General features: G+C 45.7%; 1 protein-coding gene across 8 annotated transcripts in view; it reads right to left on the reverse strand.

Moving 5' to 3' along the window:
* LOC140404773 (Fc receptor-like protein 2) overlaps window positions 1-14,535 on the reverse strand; it is a 246,320-nt gene that overhangs the window by 69,189 nt on the left and 162,596 nt on the right. For all 8 annotated transcript variants that reach the window (XM_072493503.1, XM_072493498.1, XM_072493499.1 and 5 more), the window contains 2 exons: window positions 14,243-14,497; window positions 12,056-12,328 (listed from right to left, as the gene is read on the reverse strand). In XM_072493503.1, the coding sequence (XP_072349604.1) occupies window positions 12,056-12,328; window positions 14,243-14,497 (528 nt within the window). The remainder of the gene's footprint in view (window positions 1-12,055; window positions 12,329-14,242; window positions 14,498-14,535) is intronic.

Consider the following 14,535-nt stretch of genomic DNA (forward strand, 5'->3'; position numbering starts at 1 on the left):
ACCTCTCACCTCTGTCCTATACCTATTACCCCTCAGTTTAAAGCTATGTCCCCGCGTGCGAGCCATTTCCATCCGCGGGAGAAGGCTCTCACTGTCCACCCTATCTAACTCCCCTGATCATTTTGTATGCCTCTATTAAGTCTCCTCTTAACCTTCTTCTCTCTAACGAAAACAACCTCAAGTCCATCAGCCTTTCCTCATAAGATTTTCCCTTCATACCAGGCAACATCCTGGTAAATCTCCTCTGCACCCGCTCCAAAGCTTCCACGTTCTTCCAGTAATGCGGTGACCAGAACTGAATGCAAAACTCCAAATGCGGCCGTACCAGAGTTTTGTACAGCTGCAACATGACCTCATGACTCCGGAACTCAATCCGTCTCCCAATAGAGGACAACACTCCACAGGCTTTCTTCACAACCCTATCAACCTGGGTGGCAACTTTCAGGGATCTATGTACATGGACACCTAGATCCCTCTGCTCATCCACACTTCCAAGAACTTTACCATTGGCCAAATATTCCGCATTCCTGTTATTCCTTCCTAAGTGAACAACCTCACGCTTCTCTACATTTAACTCCATTTCCCACCTCTCAGCCCAGCTCTGCAGCTTATCTATGTCCCTCTGTAACCTGCTACATCCTTCCGCACTGTCGACAACACCACCGACTTTAGTGTCGTCTGAAAATCGTCTCACCCACCCTTCTGCGCCCTTATCGAGGTCATTGATAAAAATGACAAACAGCAACGGCCCCAGAACAGATCCTTGTGGTACGCCACTTGAAACTGAACTCAATTCTGAACATTTCCCATCAACCACCACCCTCTGTCTTCTTTCAGCTAGCCAATTTCTGATCCACCATCTCTAAATCACCCTCAATCCCCAGCCTCCGTATTTTCTGCAATAGTCTACCGTGGGGAACCTTATCAAACGCTTTACTGAAATCCATATACACCACATCAACTGCTCTACCCTAGTCTACCTGTTCAGTCACCTTCTCAAAGAACTCGATAAGGTTTGTGAGGCATGACCTACCCTTCACAAAGCCATGCTGACTATCCCTGATCATATTATTCCTATCTAGATGATTATAAATTTTGTCTCTTATAATCCCCTCCAAGACTTTACCCACTACAGACGTGAGGCTCACCGGCCTATAGTTACCGGGGTTGTCTCTACTCCCCTTTTTGAACAAACAGATAGTAAAAGTTTCTACAAATACATAAAACAAAAAAGAGTGGCTAAGGTAAATATTGGTCCTTTAGAGGATGAGAAGGGAGATTTAATAATGGGAGATGAGGAAATGGCTGAGGAACTGAACAGGTTTTTTGTGTCGGTCTTCACAGTGGAAGACACAAATAACATGCCAGTGACTGATGGAAATGAGGCTATGACAGGTGAGGACCTTGAGAGGATTGATATCACCAAGGAGGTAGTGATGGGCAAGCCAATGGGGCGAAAGGTAGACAAGTCTCCTGGCCCTGATGGAATGCATCCCAGAGTGCTAAAAGAGATGGCGAGGGAAATTGCAAATGCACTAGTGATAATTTACCAAAATTCACGAGACTCTGGGGTGGTCCCGGCGGTTTGGAAATTAGCAAACGTGACACCACTGTTTAAAAAAGGAGGTAGGCAGAAAGTGGGTAATTATAGGCAAGTGAGCTTAACTTCGGTAGTAGGGAAGATGCTGGAATCTATCATCAAGGAAGAAATAGCGAGGCATCTGGATGGAAATTGTTCCATTGGACAGACGCAGCATGGGTTCATAAAGGGCAGGTCGTGCCTAACTAATTTAGTGGAATTTTTTGAGGACATTAACAGTGCGGTAGATAACAGGGAGCCAATGGATGTGGAATATCTGGATTTCCAGAAAGCCTTTGACAAGGTGCCACACAAAAGGTTGTTGCATAAGATAAAGATGCATGGCATTAAGGGGAAAGTAGGAGCATGGATAGAGGATTGGTTAATTAATAGAAAGCAAAGAGTGGGGATTAATGGGTGTTTCTCTGGTTGGCAATCAGTAGCTAGTGGTGTCCCTCAGGGATCATTGTTGGGCCCACAACTGTTCACAATTTACATAGATGATTTGGAGTTGGGGACCAAGGGCAATGTGTCTAAGTTTGCAGACGACACTAAGATAAGTGGTAAAGCAAAACGTGCAGAGGATACTGGAAATCTGCACAGGGATTTGGACAGGCTAAGTGAATGGGCTAGGGTCTGGCAGATGGAATACAATGTTGACAAATGTGAGGTTATCCATTTTGGTAAGAGTAACGGCAAAAGGGATTATTATTTAAATGATAAAATATTAAAACATGCTGCTGTGCAGAGAGACCTGGGTGTGCTAGTGCATGAGTCGCAGAAAGTTGGTTTTCAGGTGCAACAGGTGATTAAGAAGGCAAATGGAATTTTGTCCTTCATTACTAGAGGGATGGAGTTTAAGACTAGGGAGGTTATGCTGCAATTGTATAAGGTGTTAGTGAGGCCACACCTGGAGTATTGTGTTTAGTTTTGGTCTCCTTACTTGAGAAAGGACGTACTGGCACTGGAGGATGTGCAGAGGAGATTCACTAGGTTAATCCCAGAGCTGAAGGGGTTGGATTACGAGGAGAGGTTGAGTAGACTGGGACTGTACTCGTTGGAATTTAGAAGGATGAGGGGGGATCTTATAGAAACATATAAGATTATGAAGGGAATAGATAGGATAGATGCGGGCAGGTTGTTTCCACTGGCGGGTGTAAGCAGAACTAGGGGGCATAGCCTCAAAATAAGTGGACGTAGATTTAGGACTGAGTTTAGGAGGAACTTTTTCACCCAAAGGGTTGTGAATCTATGGAATTCCTTGCCCAGTGAAGCAGTAGAGGCTCCTTCATTAAATGTTTTTAAGATAAAGATACATAGTTTTTTGAAGAATAAAGGGATTAAGGGTTATGGTGTTCGGGCCGGAAAGTGGAGCTGAGTCCACAAAAGATCAGCCATGATCTCATTGAATGGCGGAGCAGGCTCGAGGGGCCAGATGGCCTACTCCTGCTCCTAGTTCTTATGTTCTTATGTAAGGGGCCACATTTGCTATCCTCCAGTCCTCTGGCACTATTCCTGTAGCCAATGATGACATAAAAATCAAAGCCAAAGGCCCAGCAATCTGTTCCCTGGCTTCCCAGAGAATCCTAGGATAAATCCCATCAGGCCACGGACGACCTGAATAGTTGTAAATTGGAAGAGGCCAGTGGGCAGCTGGACCTGGGTGTCCTTGTGCGCCATTCACTGAAGATAAGCATGCATGTGCTGCAGGCGGTAAAGAAGGCTAATGGTATGATGGCCTTCATTGCGAGAGTTTTCGAGTACAGTTGCAATTATACGGGGCCTTGGTGATGCCACACCTAGAATATGGTGTGCAATTTTGTTCTCCTGTTCTGAGGAAGGATGATCTTGCTCTCTCGAGAGTGCAGCAAAGGTATGTAAGGAGAGATTAACTATGTTAGGATTGTTCTCGCTGGAGTTGAGAAAAATGAGGGGGATCTCACAGAGATTTCCGAAATTCAAACAGAACGAGAGAAGGTGCATGGAAGGTGCTCCCGGTGGTGGGTTGGTCCAGAACCAGGTCACAGTCTGAGGATTCAGTGTAAACCATGTCGGACAGGGATGAGGAGACATTTCTTCACCAAAAGAGTGGTGAACCTGTGGAATTCATTACCACAGGAAGTAGTTGATGCTGAAACTTTGAATATATTCAAGAGGCGGCTAGATATAGCACTTGGGTCGAAAGTGATCAAAGGCTATGGGGAGAAAGTAGGATTAGGCTATTGAGTTGGATTATCAGCCATGATCGTGATCAATGGCGAAGGAGGCTCGAAGGGCCAAAAAGCCTCCTTCTGCTCCTATCTTCTATGTACCTACGTATCTATGGAATGCATTCTAAAATTTGTGATACCCTACCACTGACTGTCAAGCGATAGTTCAAGTTATTGCGGAGCAACGTCCGATGACAGCTCAGGGCCCATGTAAAATGAGGAAAGCCTTCAGGAAAAAGGAATGAAGAATGGAGAGTTGTAGCGCTTGGAAGTGGATTCTTGCTCAGACAAATGAAAGAAAGCAATGATTGAAATAAAAATCCGAAGCGTGTCTTCTTTACCGCTGAGTTCAGACTGACACGTATGAGTCCTGCCCAGTTAGACAAGTGGACCCACGGTTTAACAATCATCTTGGGGGTGGGTGGAACTTAATGATCAATCCATCGTGATTCACTTGCGTGGCGTCTGCCTCTTGGTTTAAGTGTGGGGTGCATCGAACCACAATCATTCTGATGACTTAATGGGACTTTCTCTTTGCCGAGAGCTTTACAGTGTCAGGTATATTTTGTTACCAGCGCTATCCTTCATTCGAGAGTGGATTTGTGAAGATGGGGTCATGGTTTGCCAGAAGGAGAGGGCGGAGTGTGAGTGAAGTAGTGCTGTGTGATAGTCAAAGTTTTCATGTTTAGTATGTTTTTCGTCATCCTTGAATGCTTGTTGGCCATCCAGTGACTATGTACAGCTGCGTTTTCTATTAAACAGCACAAGTTGAGGTATTTTAAGCCAAAGTTCCATTCTGTGACCTTCCTGTTAAGTTTCACATCAACAGGAATTCTAACATTTAGAAGCAGTCGCGCCTGATAAATACTTTAATGGCAATGGCTATTAGAGTTCCACTGTTCAACATTTGGTCGTGAAATGATTATTGAAATCAGAGAGTGGTCTGAATTATTTCAAGAGAACTCTTGAACCTGAACTGCTGGCCCGCAAATATTCCAGGTTTATAGAATCATAGAATCTACAGTGCAGAAGGTGGCCATTCGACCAATCGAGTCCGCAATGGCCCTTGGAAAGAGCACCCGACTCATGCCCACACATCCACCCCATCCCCGTAACCCTGTATCCCCACCTAAATATTTTGGACACTCAGGGCAATTTAGCATAGCCAATCCACCTAACCTGCACATATTTTAACTGCGGGAGGAAACCAGAGCACCCGTAGGAAACCCACGCAGACACGGGGCGAACGTGCAGACTCCGTACAGACAGTGATCGAAGCCGGAATCGAACCTCGGATCCTGGAGCTGTGAAGAAACTGTGCTAACCACTGTGCTACCGTGCTGCCCTAGGCACAATCTGGAGAGGATGGTTTGCAAAATGCAGACCACGATTCGACGAATAACAGCTGTGGTAGAGTGCTGAACAAATATCAATCCTTAATAAGAAGGGATATTAATTATTGCCATTTGTTAGATAGAGCAGCGTGATCCATCGCTTCTTCAGAGTGGCAATCAGGCACATTGTCGGTCCGCACCGACTTATGTGAACGTAAGTGATAAAGTGTCTGTCTCGCCCAAAATTCCTGACAAGTGACACTGAATACTCAAAAGATTTCCCTGGCTCCAGTGGTGAAGTCCAAAAGGGGCGTGGTGAATGACAATACTGGGATTCTCCGGAGCTAACACTGCGAGCGAGAATGAAACATGTGCCGCCCCGCTATTTTCTGGAGCAGGGCCGGAGTATCGCGCGACATGGAGAACATTGCACGGTTCTGTCTGTGCGTTTGAAATAGTAACGCAGACGGTAGCACAGTGGCGCAGTGGTTAGCATTGCTGTCTCACGGCGCCAGCTCTGGGTCACTGTCCGTGTGGAGTTTGCACATTCTCCCCCTGTTTGCGTCGGTTTCGCCCCCACAACCCAAAGATGTGCAGGCTAGGTGGATTGGCCACGCTAAATTGCCCCTTGATTAGAAAAAAAATAATTGGGTATTCTACATTTTTTTTTTAAGAAATAGTTACGCAGAACGTGAAAGCATTTTTTTCTCCCTTCTAAACCTTTGAGCGTAACCATAAGTATAATACTGGCAACATCATCTGAAGTTAACTGATGTAAATAACTTGGTCGGATGGTTTCCAGCCCAGCGCAATCCACCTGCCCAAATTCGCCCATCTGCACAATCCCCAGGGAAATCCATTACGTGGAAACGTCCAAGGGGTACTCTCCACTGCATCCTTGGAACACGCAACGACGCTGGGAAATCAGGAAGCAATGGCCCAAATATTTTACTTCACAAACCACTGGCTGCATTTGGATTATGTGTTGCTGGTACAATGACAATCGCAAGGTGGCAATGTACTTAATCAGACAACACTATTAAAGCAGAAATTAAATATGTTTTCCTAAAGTCCCACTCTTTCTTTTTGGCAAAGAGCAGAATAGGCCATCTGACACCCCATAGAATCCCGAGAGTTCAGAATGAGGCTATACCACCCATCGAGTGTGCACGAGCTCTGAAAGAGTACCCTGACAGGGCTACATTCCTCACCATATGCAGTAACCCCACTTACGACACTTAGGGGCAATTTAGCATGACCAGCCCACCCAATATGCACATCCTTAGATTATGGGAGGAAACCACATCACCCAGTGTTTCCCTCCCTACCCCCTCCTCTAAACAGAGGTAGAGGCGGTCATAGATAGAAGCTTCAGGGATGTAGTTACTCCGAAGAATAAAGATAGATGGGTGACGGTGAGAGGGGCTGGGAGGAAGCAGTCATTACAGGGATACCCTGTGGTCGTTCCCCTTAGTAACAAGTATACCGCTTTGGACACTGTTGGGGGGGTGCTTCCCAGGGGTATGCTATGGGGTACAGGTCTCTGGCACAGAGTCTGTCCCTGATGCTTAGAAGGGAAGGGGGCAGAGGAGTAGAGCATTAGTCATTGGAGACGCCATATTTAGGGGGATAGTTAGGAGATTCTGTGGGAGTTGGTGTGTTGCCTCCCAGGTGCCAGGGTGTGTGATGTCTCGGATCGTGTTTTCGGGATCCTTAAGGGGGAGGGGGAGCAGCCCACATAGGTAGGAAAAGGGATAGGGATGTAAGGCAGAAATTCAGAGAGCCAGGGTGGAAACATAGATCTCGGACAAACAGAGTTATTATCTCTGGGTTGTTACCCGTGCCACGTGAGAGCGAGACGAGGAATAGGGAGGAGGGGAGTTGAACACGTGGCTACAGGGATGGTGCAGGAGGGAAGGTTTAAGATTTCTGGATAATTGAAGCTCATTCCGGGGTCGGTGGGACCTCTACAAATGTGGTGGTCTACATCTGGACCAGAGGGGTACCAATATCCTTGGAAGGGGGGGGGGGTTGTTAATGCTCTTCGGGAGGGTTTAAAGGGGCTTGGGAACCTGAATTGTAACTCCAGTATTCAGGAGGTTGAGAGTAGTGAGGTCATGAGTCAGGTTTCAAAGTTGCAGGAGTGTACCGGCAGGCAGAAAGGTGGATTAAAGTGTGTCTTCTTCAATGCCAGGAGCATCCGGAATAAGGTGGGCGAACTAAGGTGGGAATAAGGTTGGTACCTGGGACTTCGATGCTGTTGCCATTTCGGAGACATGGATAGAGTAGGGACAGGAATGGTTGTTGCAGGTGCCGGGGTTTCGATATTTCAGTAAGCGCGGGGAAGGTGGTAAAAGAGGGTGAGGGGTGGCATTGTTAGTCAAGGACAGTATTATGGTGGCAGAAAGGACGTTTGATGAGGACTCGTCTGCTGAGGTAGTATGGGCTGAGGTTAGAAACAGGAAAGGCCACGTCACCCTGTTAGGGGTTTTCTATAGGCCCCCGAAAAGTTCCAGTGATGTAGAGGAAAGGATTGCAAAGATGATTCTGGATAGGAACGAAAGCAAATGGGTAGTTGTTATGGGGCACTTTAACTTTCAAAATATTGACTGGAAACGCTATAGTTCGAGTACTTTAGATGGGTCCGCTTTTGTCCAATGAATGCAGAAGTGTTTCCTGACACAATATGTAAATAGGCCAACGAGAGGCGAGGCCATATTGGATTTGGTACTGGGTAATTAAGCAAGAAATTTGTTAGATTTGGAGTTGGTGAGCAGTTTGGTGATAGTGACCACAATTCGATTACGTTTACTTTAGTGATGGAACGGGGTAGGTATATATCGCAGGGCAAGAGTTAAATCTGGGGGGGGGGGGGGGGGAGCAATTATGATGCAATGAGGCAAGACTTAGGATGCATCGGATGGAGAGGAAAACTGCAGGGATGGGCACAATGGAAATGTGGAACTTGTTCAAGGAACAGCTACTGCGTGTCCTTGATAAGTATGTACCTGTCAGGCAGGGAGGATGTGGTCGCGCAAGGGAACCGTGGTTTACTAAAGCAGTCGAAACACTTGTCAAGAGGAAGAAGGGGGTTTATGTAAAGGTGAGAAATGAAGGTTCAGTTAGGGCGCTCGATAGTAATAAGTTAGCAAGGAAGGACCTAAAGAGAGAGCTAAGAAGAGCCAGGAGGGGACATGAGAAGTCTTTGGCAGGTGGGATCAAGGATAACCGTAAAGCTTTCTATAGATATGTCAGGAATAAACGAATGACTCGGGTAAGAGTAGGACCAGTCAAGGACAGTAGTGGGAAGTTGTGCTTGGAGTCCGATGAGATAGGCGAGGTGCTACATGAATATTTTTCGTCAGTATTCAGACAGGAAAAAGACAATGTTGTCGAGGAGAATACTGAGATTCAGGCTACTAGACTAGAAGGGCTTGAGGTTCATAAGGAGGACGTGTTAGCAATTCTGGAAAGTGTGAAAATAGATAAGTCCCCTGGGCCGGATGGGATTTATCCTAGGATACGTGGGATACGTATTTATCTGGGAAGCTAGGGAGAAGATTTCTGAGTCTTTGGCTTTGATCCTTAAGTCATCTTTGTCTACAGGAATAGTGCCAGAAGACTGGAGGATAGCAAATGTTGTCCTCTTGTTCAAAAAGGGTAGTAGAGACAACCCCGGTAACTATAGACCAGTGAGCCTTACTTCTGTTGTGGGCAAAATCTTGGAAAGGTTTATAAGAGATAGTGTGCATAATCATGTATAATCATCTGGAAAGGAATAATCTGATTAGAGATAGTCAACACGGTTTTGTGAAGGGTAGGTCGTGCCTCACAAACCTTATTGAGTTATTTGAGAAGGTGACCAAACAGGCGGATGGGGGTAAAGCAGTTGATGTGGTGTATATGGATTTCAGTAAAGTGTTTGATAAGCTTCCCCGTGGTAGGCTACTGCAGAAAATATGGAGGCATGGGATTCAGGGTGATTTCGCTGTTTGGATCAGAAATTGGCTAGCTGGAAGAAGACAAAGGGTGGTGGTTAATTGGAAATGTTCAGACTGGAGTCCAGTTACTAGTGCTGTACCACAAGGATCTGGTTTGGGGCCACTGCTCTTTGTCATTTTTATAAATGACCTGGAGGAGAGCGTAGAAGGTTGGGTGAATACATTTGCATATGACACTAAAGTCGGTGGAGTTGTGGACAGTGCGGACGGATGTTACAAGTTACAGAGGGACATAGATAAGCTGCAGCGCTGGGCTGAGATGTGGCAAATGGAGTGCAATGCAGAAAAGTGTGAGGTGATTAATTTTGAAAGGAATAACAGGAAGACAGAGTACTGGGCTAATGGTAAGATTCTTGGCAGTGTGGATGAGACGAGAGATCTCGGTATCCATGTACATAGATCCCTGAAAGCTGCCACCCAGGTTGAGAGGGTGGTAAAGAAGGCGTACGGTGTGTAAGCTTTTATTGGTCGAGGGATTGACTTTCGGAGCCATGACGTCATGTTGCAACTGCACAAAACTCTGGTGCGGCCGCATTTGGAGTATTGAGTGCAATTCTGGTCGCCGCATTATAGAAAGGATGTGGAAGCATTGGAAAGGGTGCAGAGGAGATTTACCAGAATGTTACCTGGTATGGAGGGAAGATCTTATGTGGAAAGGCTGAGGGACTTGAGGCTGTTTTCGTAAGAGAGAAGAAGGTTCAGAGGTGACTTAATTGAGGCATACTAGATGATCAGAGGATTGGATGGGGTGGACAGTGAGAGCCTTCTTCCGCGGATGGTTATGTCTAGCACGAGGGGACATAGCTTTAAATTGAGGGGAGATAGATATAAGACAGATGTCAGAGGTAGGTTCTTTACTCAGATAGTAGTAAGGGCGTGGAATGCCCTACCTGCAACAGTAGTGGACTCGCCAACACTAAGGTCATTCAAATGGTCATTGGATAGACATGGACGATAAGCTAATAGTGTAGATGGGCTTTAGAGTTGTTTCACAGGTCGACGCAACATCGAGGTTCGATGGGCCTGTACTGCGCTGTAATGTTCTATGTTCTATGAAACCCACGCAGTCACAGTTTGTTTCACTGTCTGTGCGGAGTCTGCACATCCTCCCCGTGTGTGCGTGGGTTTCCTCCGGGTGCTCAGGTTTCCTCCCACAGTCCAAAGATGTACAGGTTAGGTTGATTGGCCATGATAAATTGCCCTTCGTGTCCAAAATTGCCCTTAGTGTTGGGTTGGGTGGGGTTACTCGGTTATGGGGATAGGTTGGGGATGTGGGCTTGGGTAGGGTGCTCTTTACAGGAGCAGGCGCAGGCTCAATGGGCCGAATAGCCTTCTTCTGCACTGTAAATTCTATGAAAACGTTCAGTGACAGTGACCGCAGCTCAGAATTGGACCCGGGTTCCTGACGCTGTGAGTGTGCGGTGGTAACCACTGTGCCAGCGTGCCAGCCCAGCGCCCCCCCCAACTCCCCCCCCCCACCACCCCCCCCCCACACACACACACACACACACGCACAGATGTCCTAACCGTTCCCAGTATCCATCACTTATTTTTTAATTAGCCTGTATAATTATCCAATTAATTCCAGGTTGATCGAATCAAAATGATTTCAACAGCCACTCAGCCAATGCATTCCATATTTTTAAAATACAGTGCAAGGAAGTTTTTCCTGATTTCACTTTTGTTTCTAATTTGAGTTTATTTAAATGGACAGCTACTGCAGCGCAGTGGACCTGTCGAAAATCATGTATGTTCGAATCGAATCTGCCCAGAGCTCACAAGAATTGAAAGCACAATGTTAAAGGGTATTTCTCGGAAGTTCTTTCTGTAACAGCAGGAATGTCAGGCCTGGCAATAACTATATGTGCTTACCAATAATGCAATAGAACGTGTCCGGACAGCCATGCACTGTTCCACCTTACTAATCCGCATGGCCACGGCTATTTTCAAAATTAGGCAGGCATTCAACTTTCAGATGTGCTGTCGCATCCATGGCATTCTGATCTTCCTAAATAACCAGTCGGGGTTATCGCATGGCCAAGTGAATTACACAGTGACGGTTTCTAAAAAGGGATTATACCACTGTGGTGTCGATAGAATGATGAATTTCACTCTGTCAGTGTGTTACAGGATAGTGGTAAAGCGTATGTTTGGAAAACAAACAGCTGAAAAGCGGAGCCAATACTCGTTCTGCAACTCATTCCAAAACTGAATTCAAAACTTTTTCTGGTTTGACATAATCATCGTTTGATTAATACTAGGCGATATCTCAATGGATGTTTCCCGCTTTTGTCTCGGCAAGTCAGAAAGAGGACGGGTAAATATATTATTGTCAATTGCGTAGAATTAGTGAGGCGTCATTTGCTATTTACAGTGGCACAGTGGCACTCCTGCCTCACACCGCCCGGGACCGTGTTCTATTCCATCTATGGGTGACCGAGTTTGCACTTTCTGCTGGGTTTCCTTCGGGTGTTATGGTTTCGCTCCACAGTCAAAAGATATGTAGTTTAGGTGCATTGCCCATGCTAAAATTGCCCCTTACTGTCCAAAGGTGTGCAGATTAGATGATTTGTCCCTGCTCCAATTGTCCCTTACTGTGGAAAGATGAGCAGGTTAATGGATTGGCCAGGTTAACGTGCCCCTTAGAGTCAAACGTGTTGTGGGATTATGGTTTATCTGGGTAGTGGACCGAGGGAGGGAGCACATTCTAAATGTCGGTGCAGTCTCGATGGGCCGACAAGCATGCGCATTGAACAGCAAAATTCGATAATTATATGATTCACGCAAGCTTTTCCTTTCAACCGAAGTAAAACTAGTAATTTGGTGATAGTCCAGACGCGCAACCCCAATAACACCCTGAATTAAACTATTTGGCAATGAAGTTATTTTTACAAAATAGTTATGAAAATAGTTGCTAGCGTTTATCCTCACCTTCGACAGAAATGTACATGACCTCGCTCTTCTTTCTAACACCGCGGCGCAAAGCGTTCGCCTCACAGTGGTAAGGGCCCGAGTCATTCAAAGAAGCCGGTTTCTTCAACGTAAAATTCTGAAGTTGATTCACAGCCAGAGTTTCGTTATTTTTCCATAAAGAATATTGAAAATAAATTCCGGAATGGGCTGTCTTCGCAATACACTCCACACGTAAATACTGCCCCTCGAAAATCTCAGCCTGAGCCTTCAATTCCGGCTTGGAAAATAGTTCTGTTGAAATAAGTAAATATTATTAAATCGTGATTTACGTTAGGATGGGTATCTATACTAAATATTCTCCTTAGTAAGAAGTCTTACAACACCACATTAAAGTCCAACAGGTTTGTTTCAAACACTAGCTTTCGGAGCGCTGCTCCTTCCTCAGGTGAATGAAAAGGTATATTCCCCCTGACAAACAATAAGGCTGTTGCACAACACACAGAGCGGGGTACTTATTTCATCGTTATAGAAGTTTTCTCAAGGAACTGTCTGCGGGCAATGCAATATTATCTACTGAAACGAGACATTCATGAGTGGCAAAATGCACACATGGAAGTGTAATGATGTGGATTGTTGAATTAAACGGGAAGAACGTGCTGGAGCAAAACGGCATTTCAAGTAGCATGGGGACAGTGGCACAGAGGTAATATCATTGGGCTTGTGATGCAAAGAGTCAGGCTGGTGTTTTCGAGACACGGGTTAATAAAAATGAATATGTAATTCAAAGATAATCTCAGCAATGGCGACAATGAAAGTATCACCAACCTTTGAAAGAAAAATGAACACAGCTGGGTCAATAATGTTCTAATGTAATGATCAGGGGTTGGTTTAGCACAGGGCTAAGTCGCTGGCTTTGATAGCAAACCAAGACAGGCAAGCAGCACGGTTCAATTCCCGGGTCAGCCTCCCCGAACAGGCGCCGGAATGTGGCGACTAGGGGCATTTCACAGTAGCTTCATTTGAATCCTACTTGTGACAATAAGCCGTTTTCATTTTTTTCATTTAGGTAGGAGAATCCCACATCGCGACCTGGTCAGGCCTCTGTGCAACAATGGGCCAAACAGCAACTTGGGCAACAGCAAACTGTCTATCTGGAACAGGCTAGAAGGACATTATGTTCAAAGGCAATTAGGGATGGATAGAGAATAAATGCACCCTGTGACAGAATAAATGCGATTCTGGGGAAATATGTATTTCAGCTGGGAGCCACAAAATGATGCAGGTTAAACAGTAACTGTGGTTGGCACTGCTGTCTCACAGCGCCAGGGTCTAGGGTCCAATTCCAACCTTGGGTGACTGTGTGGAGTTTGCACGTCCGCTCCGTGTCTCTGTGGGTTTACCCTGGCTGCTACGGTTTACGCCCACAGTTCAAATATATGCAGGTTAGGCGGATTGACCATGCTAAAATTGTCCATCAGTGTCCAACGATCCGCAATATAGGTGGGTTTACCATCTTTAAAAGTGCCCCAAAGACTCCAATGATGTACAGGTGAGGTGTATTGGACGTTACTTTTTAGAAATGTGCATGCTAGATTGATTTCTGGTCATGAATATTCCTCTTGGTGTTTAGGAATTTGCAGGCTGGGTGTGGTTATGGGGATAGTGCGCGGAATGGGTCCAGGTAGGATGTCATTTCAGCGGCTCGATGGGTAAATTAGCCTCCTTCTTCACTGTAGAAGTCATGGTTCTAATTCAACATCCAAAGCGAGGGGGATTTGAGATGTGCATGTGTGTACGAGAGTGTTAAGGATCTATCTATTACCGGGGCTGTTTAGCACAGGGCTAAATCGCTGGCTTTGAAAACAGACCAAGGCAGGCCAGCAACACGGCTCAATTCCCGTACCAGCCTCCCCGAACAGGCGCCCGAATGTGGCGACTAGGGGCATTTCACAGAAACTTCATTTGAAGCCTACTTGTGACAATAAGCATTTTTCAGTTCTCTGTTTGTGTTGATGTGTGTTGGTGGCTGTGGGTCTTATATTGTTAATACGGCGAGGTGCCCAGGTAACTGTTGCAAGAGCGAAGTACAACGTGTCTTTAGATGTGAGGCAGACAGACACAATTGTGAACTGATTCCTATCATCATGGAGATGCAAGTAAGATGTATGATTGCATCCTTCAGAGATTGAAACATCTTATACATACCGTTAACTTGAACGTAAACACCTCTTGAACGTTCGATCAATTTGCAATAGTAAAATCCACTGTCTTGCGTGCTATTAATTTTAATTTGGTGCAGCGCTTTATGATTGCTTGCCATTACGCTGCCCCTTTCCACATTTCCTTTGTAAAATGTCAGGAATCTTTTTGCCCAATAATAGGTCTTGTATCGACAACTCAGGTCCACATGATCTCCTTCCAAAACGACAGGTGGGTCGGCTTGTAAAGCCACACTGCGATCTAATGTTGAGAACACATTTCTCTGTTTTAGTTTATTA

The sequence above is a fragment of the Scyliorhinus torazame genome, chromosome 31, assembly GCF_047496885.1.
Source record: "Scyliorhinus torazame isolate Kashiwa2021f chromosome 31, sScyTor2.1, whole genome shotgun sequence".
In the NCBI taxonomy this organism is placed as follows: Eukaryota; Metazoa; Chordata; class Chondrichthyes; order Carcharhiniformes; family Scyliorhinidae; genus Scyliorhinus; species Scyliorhinus torazame.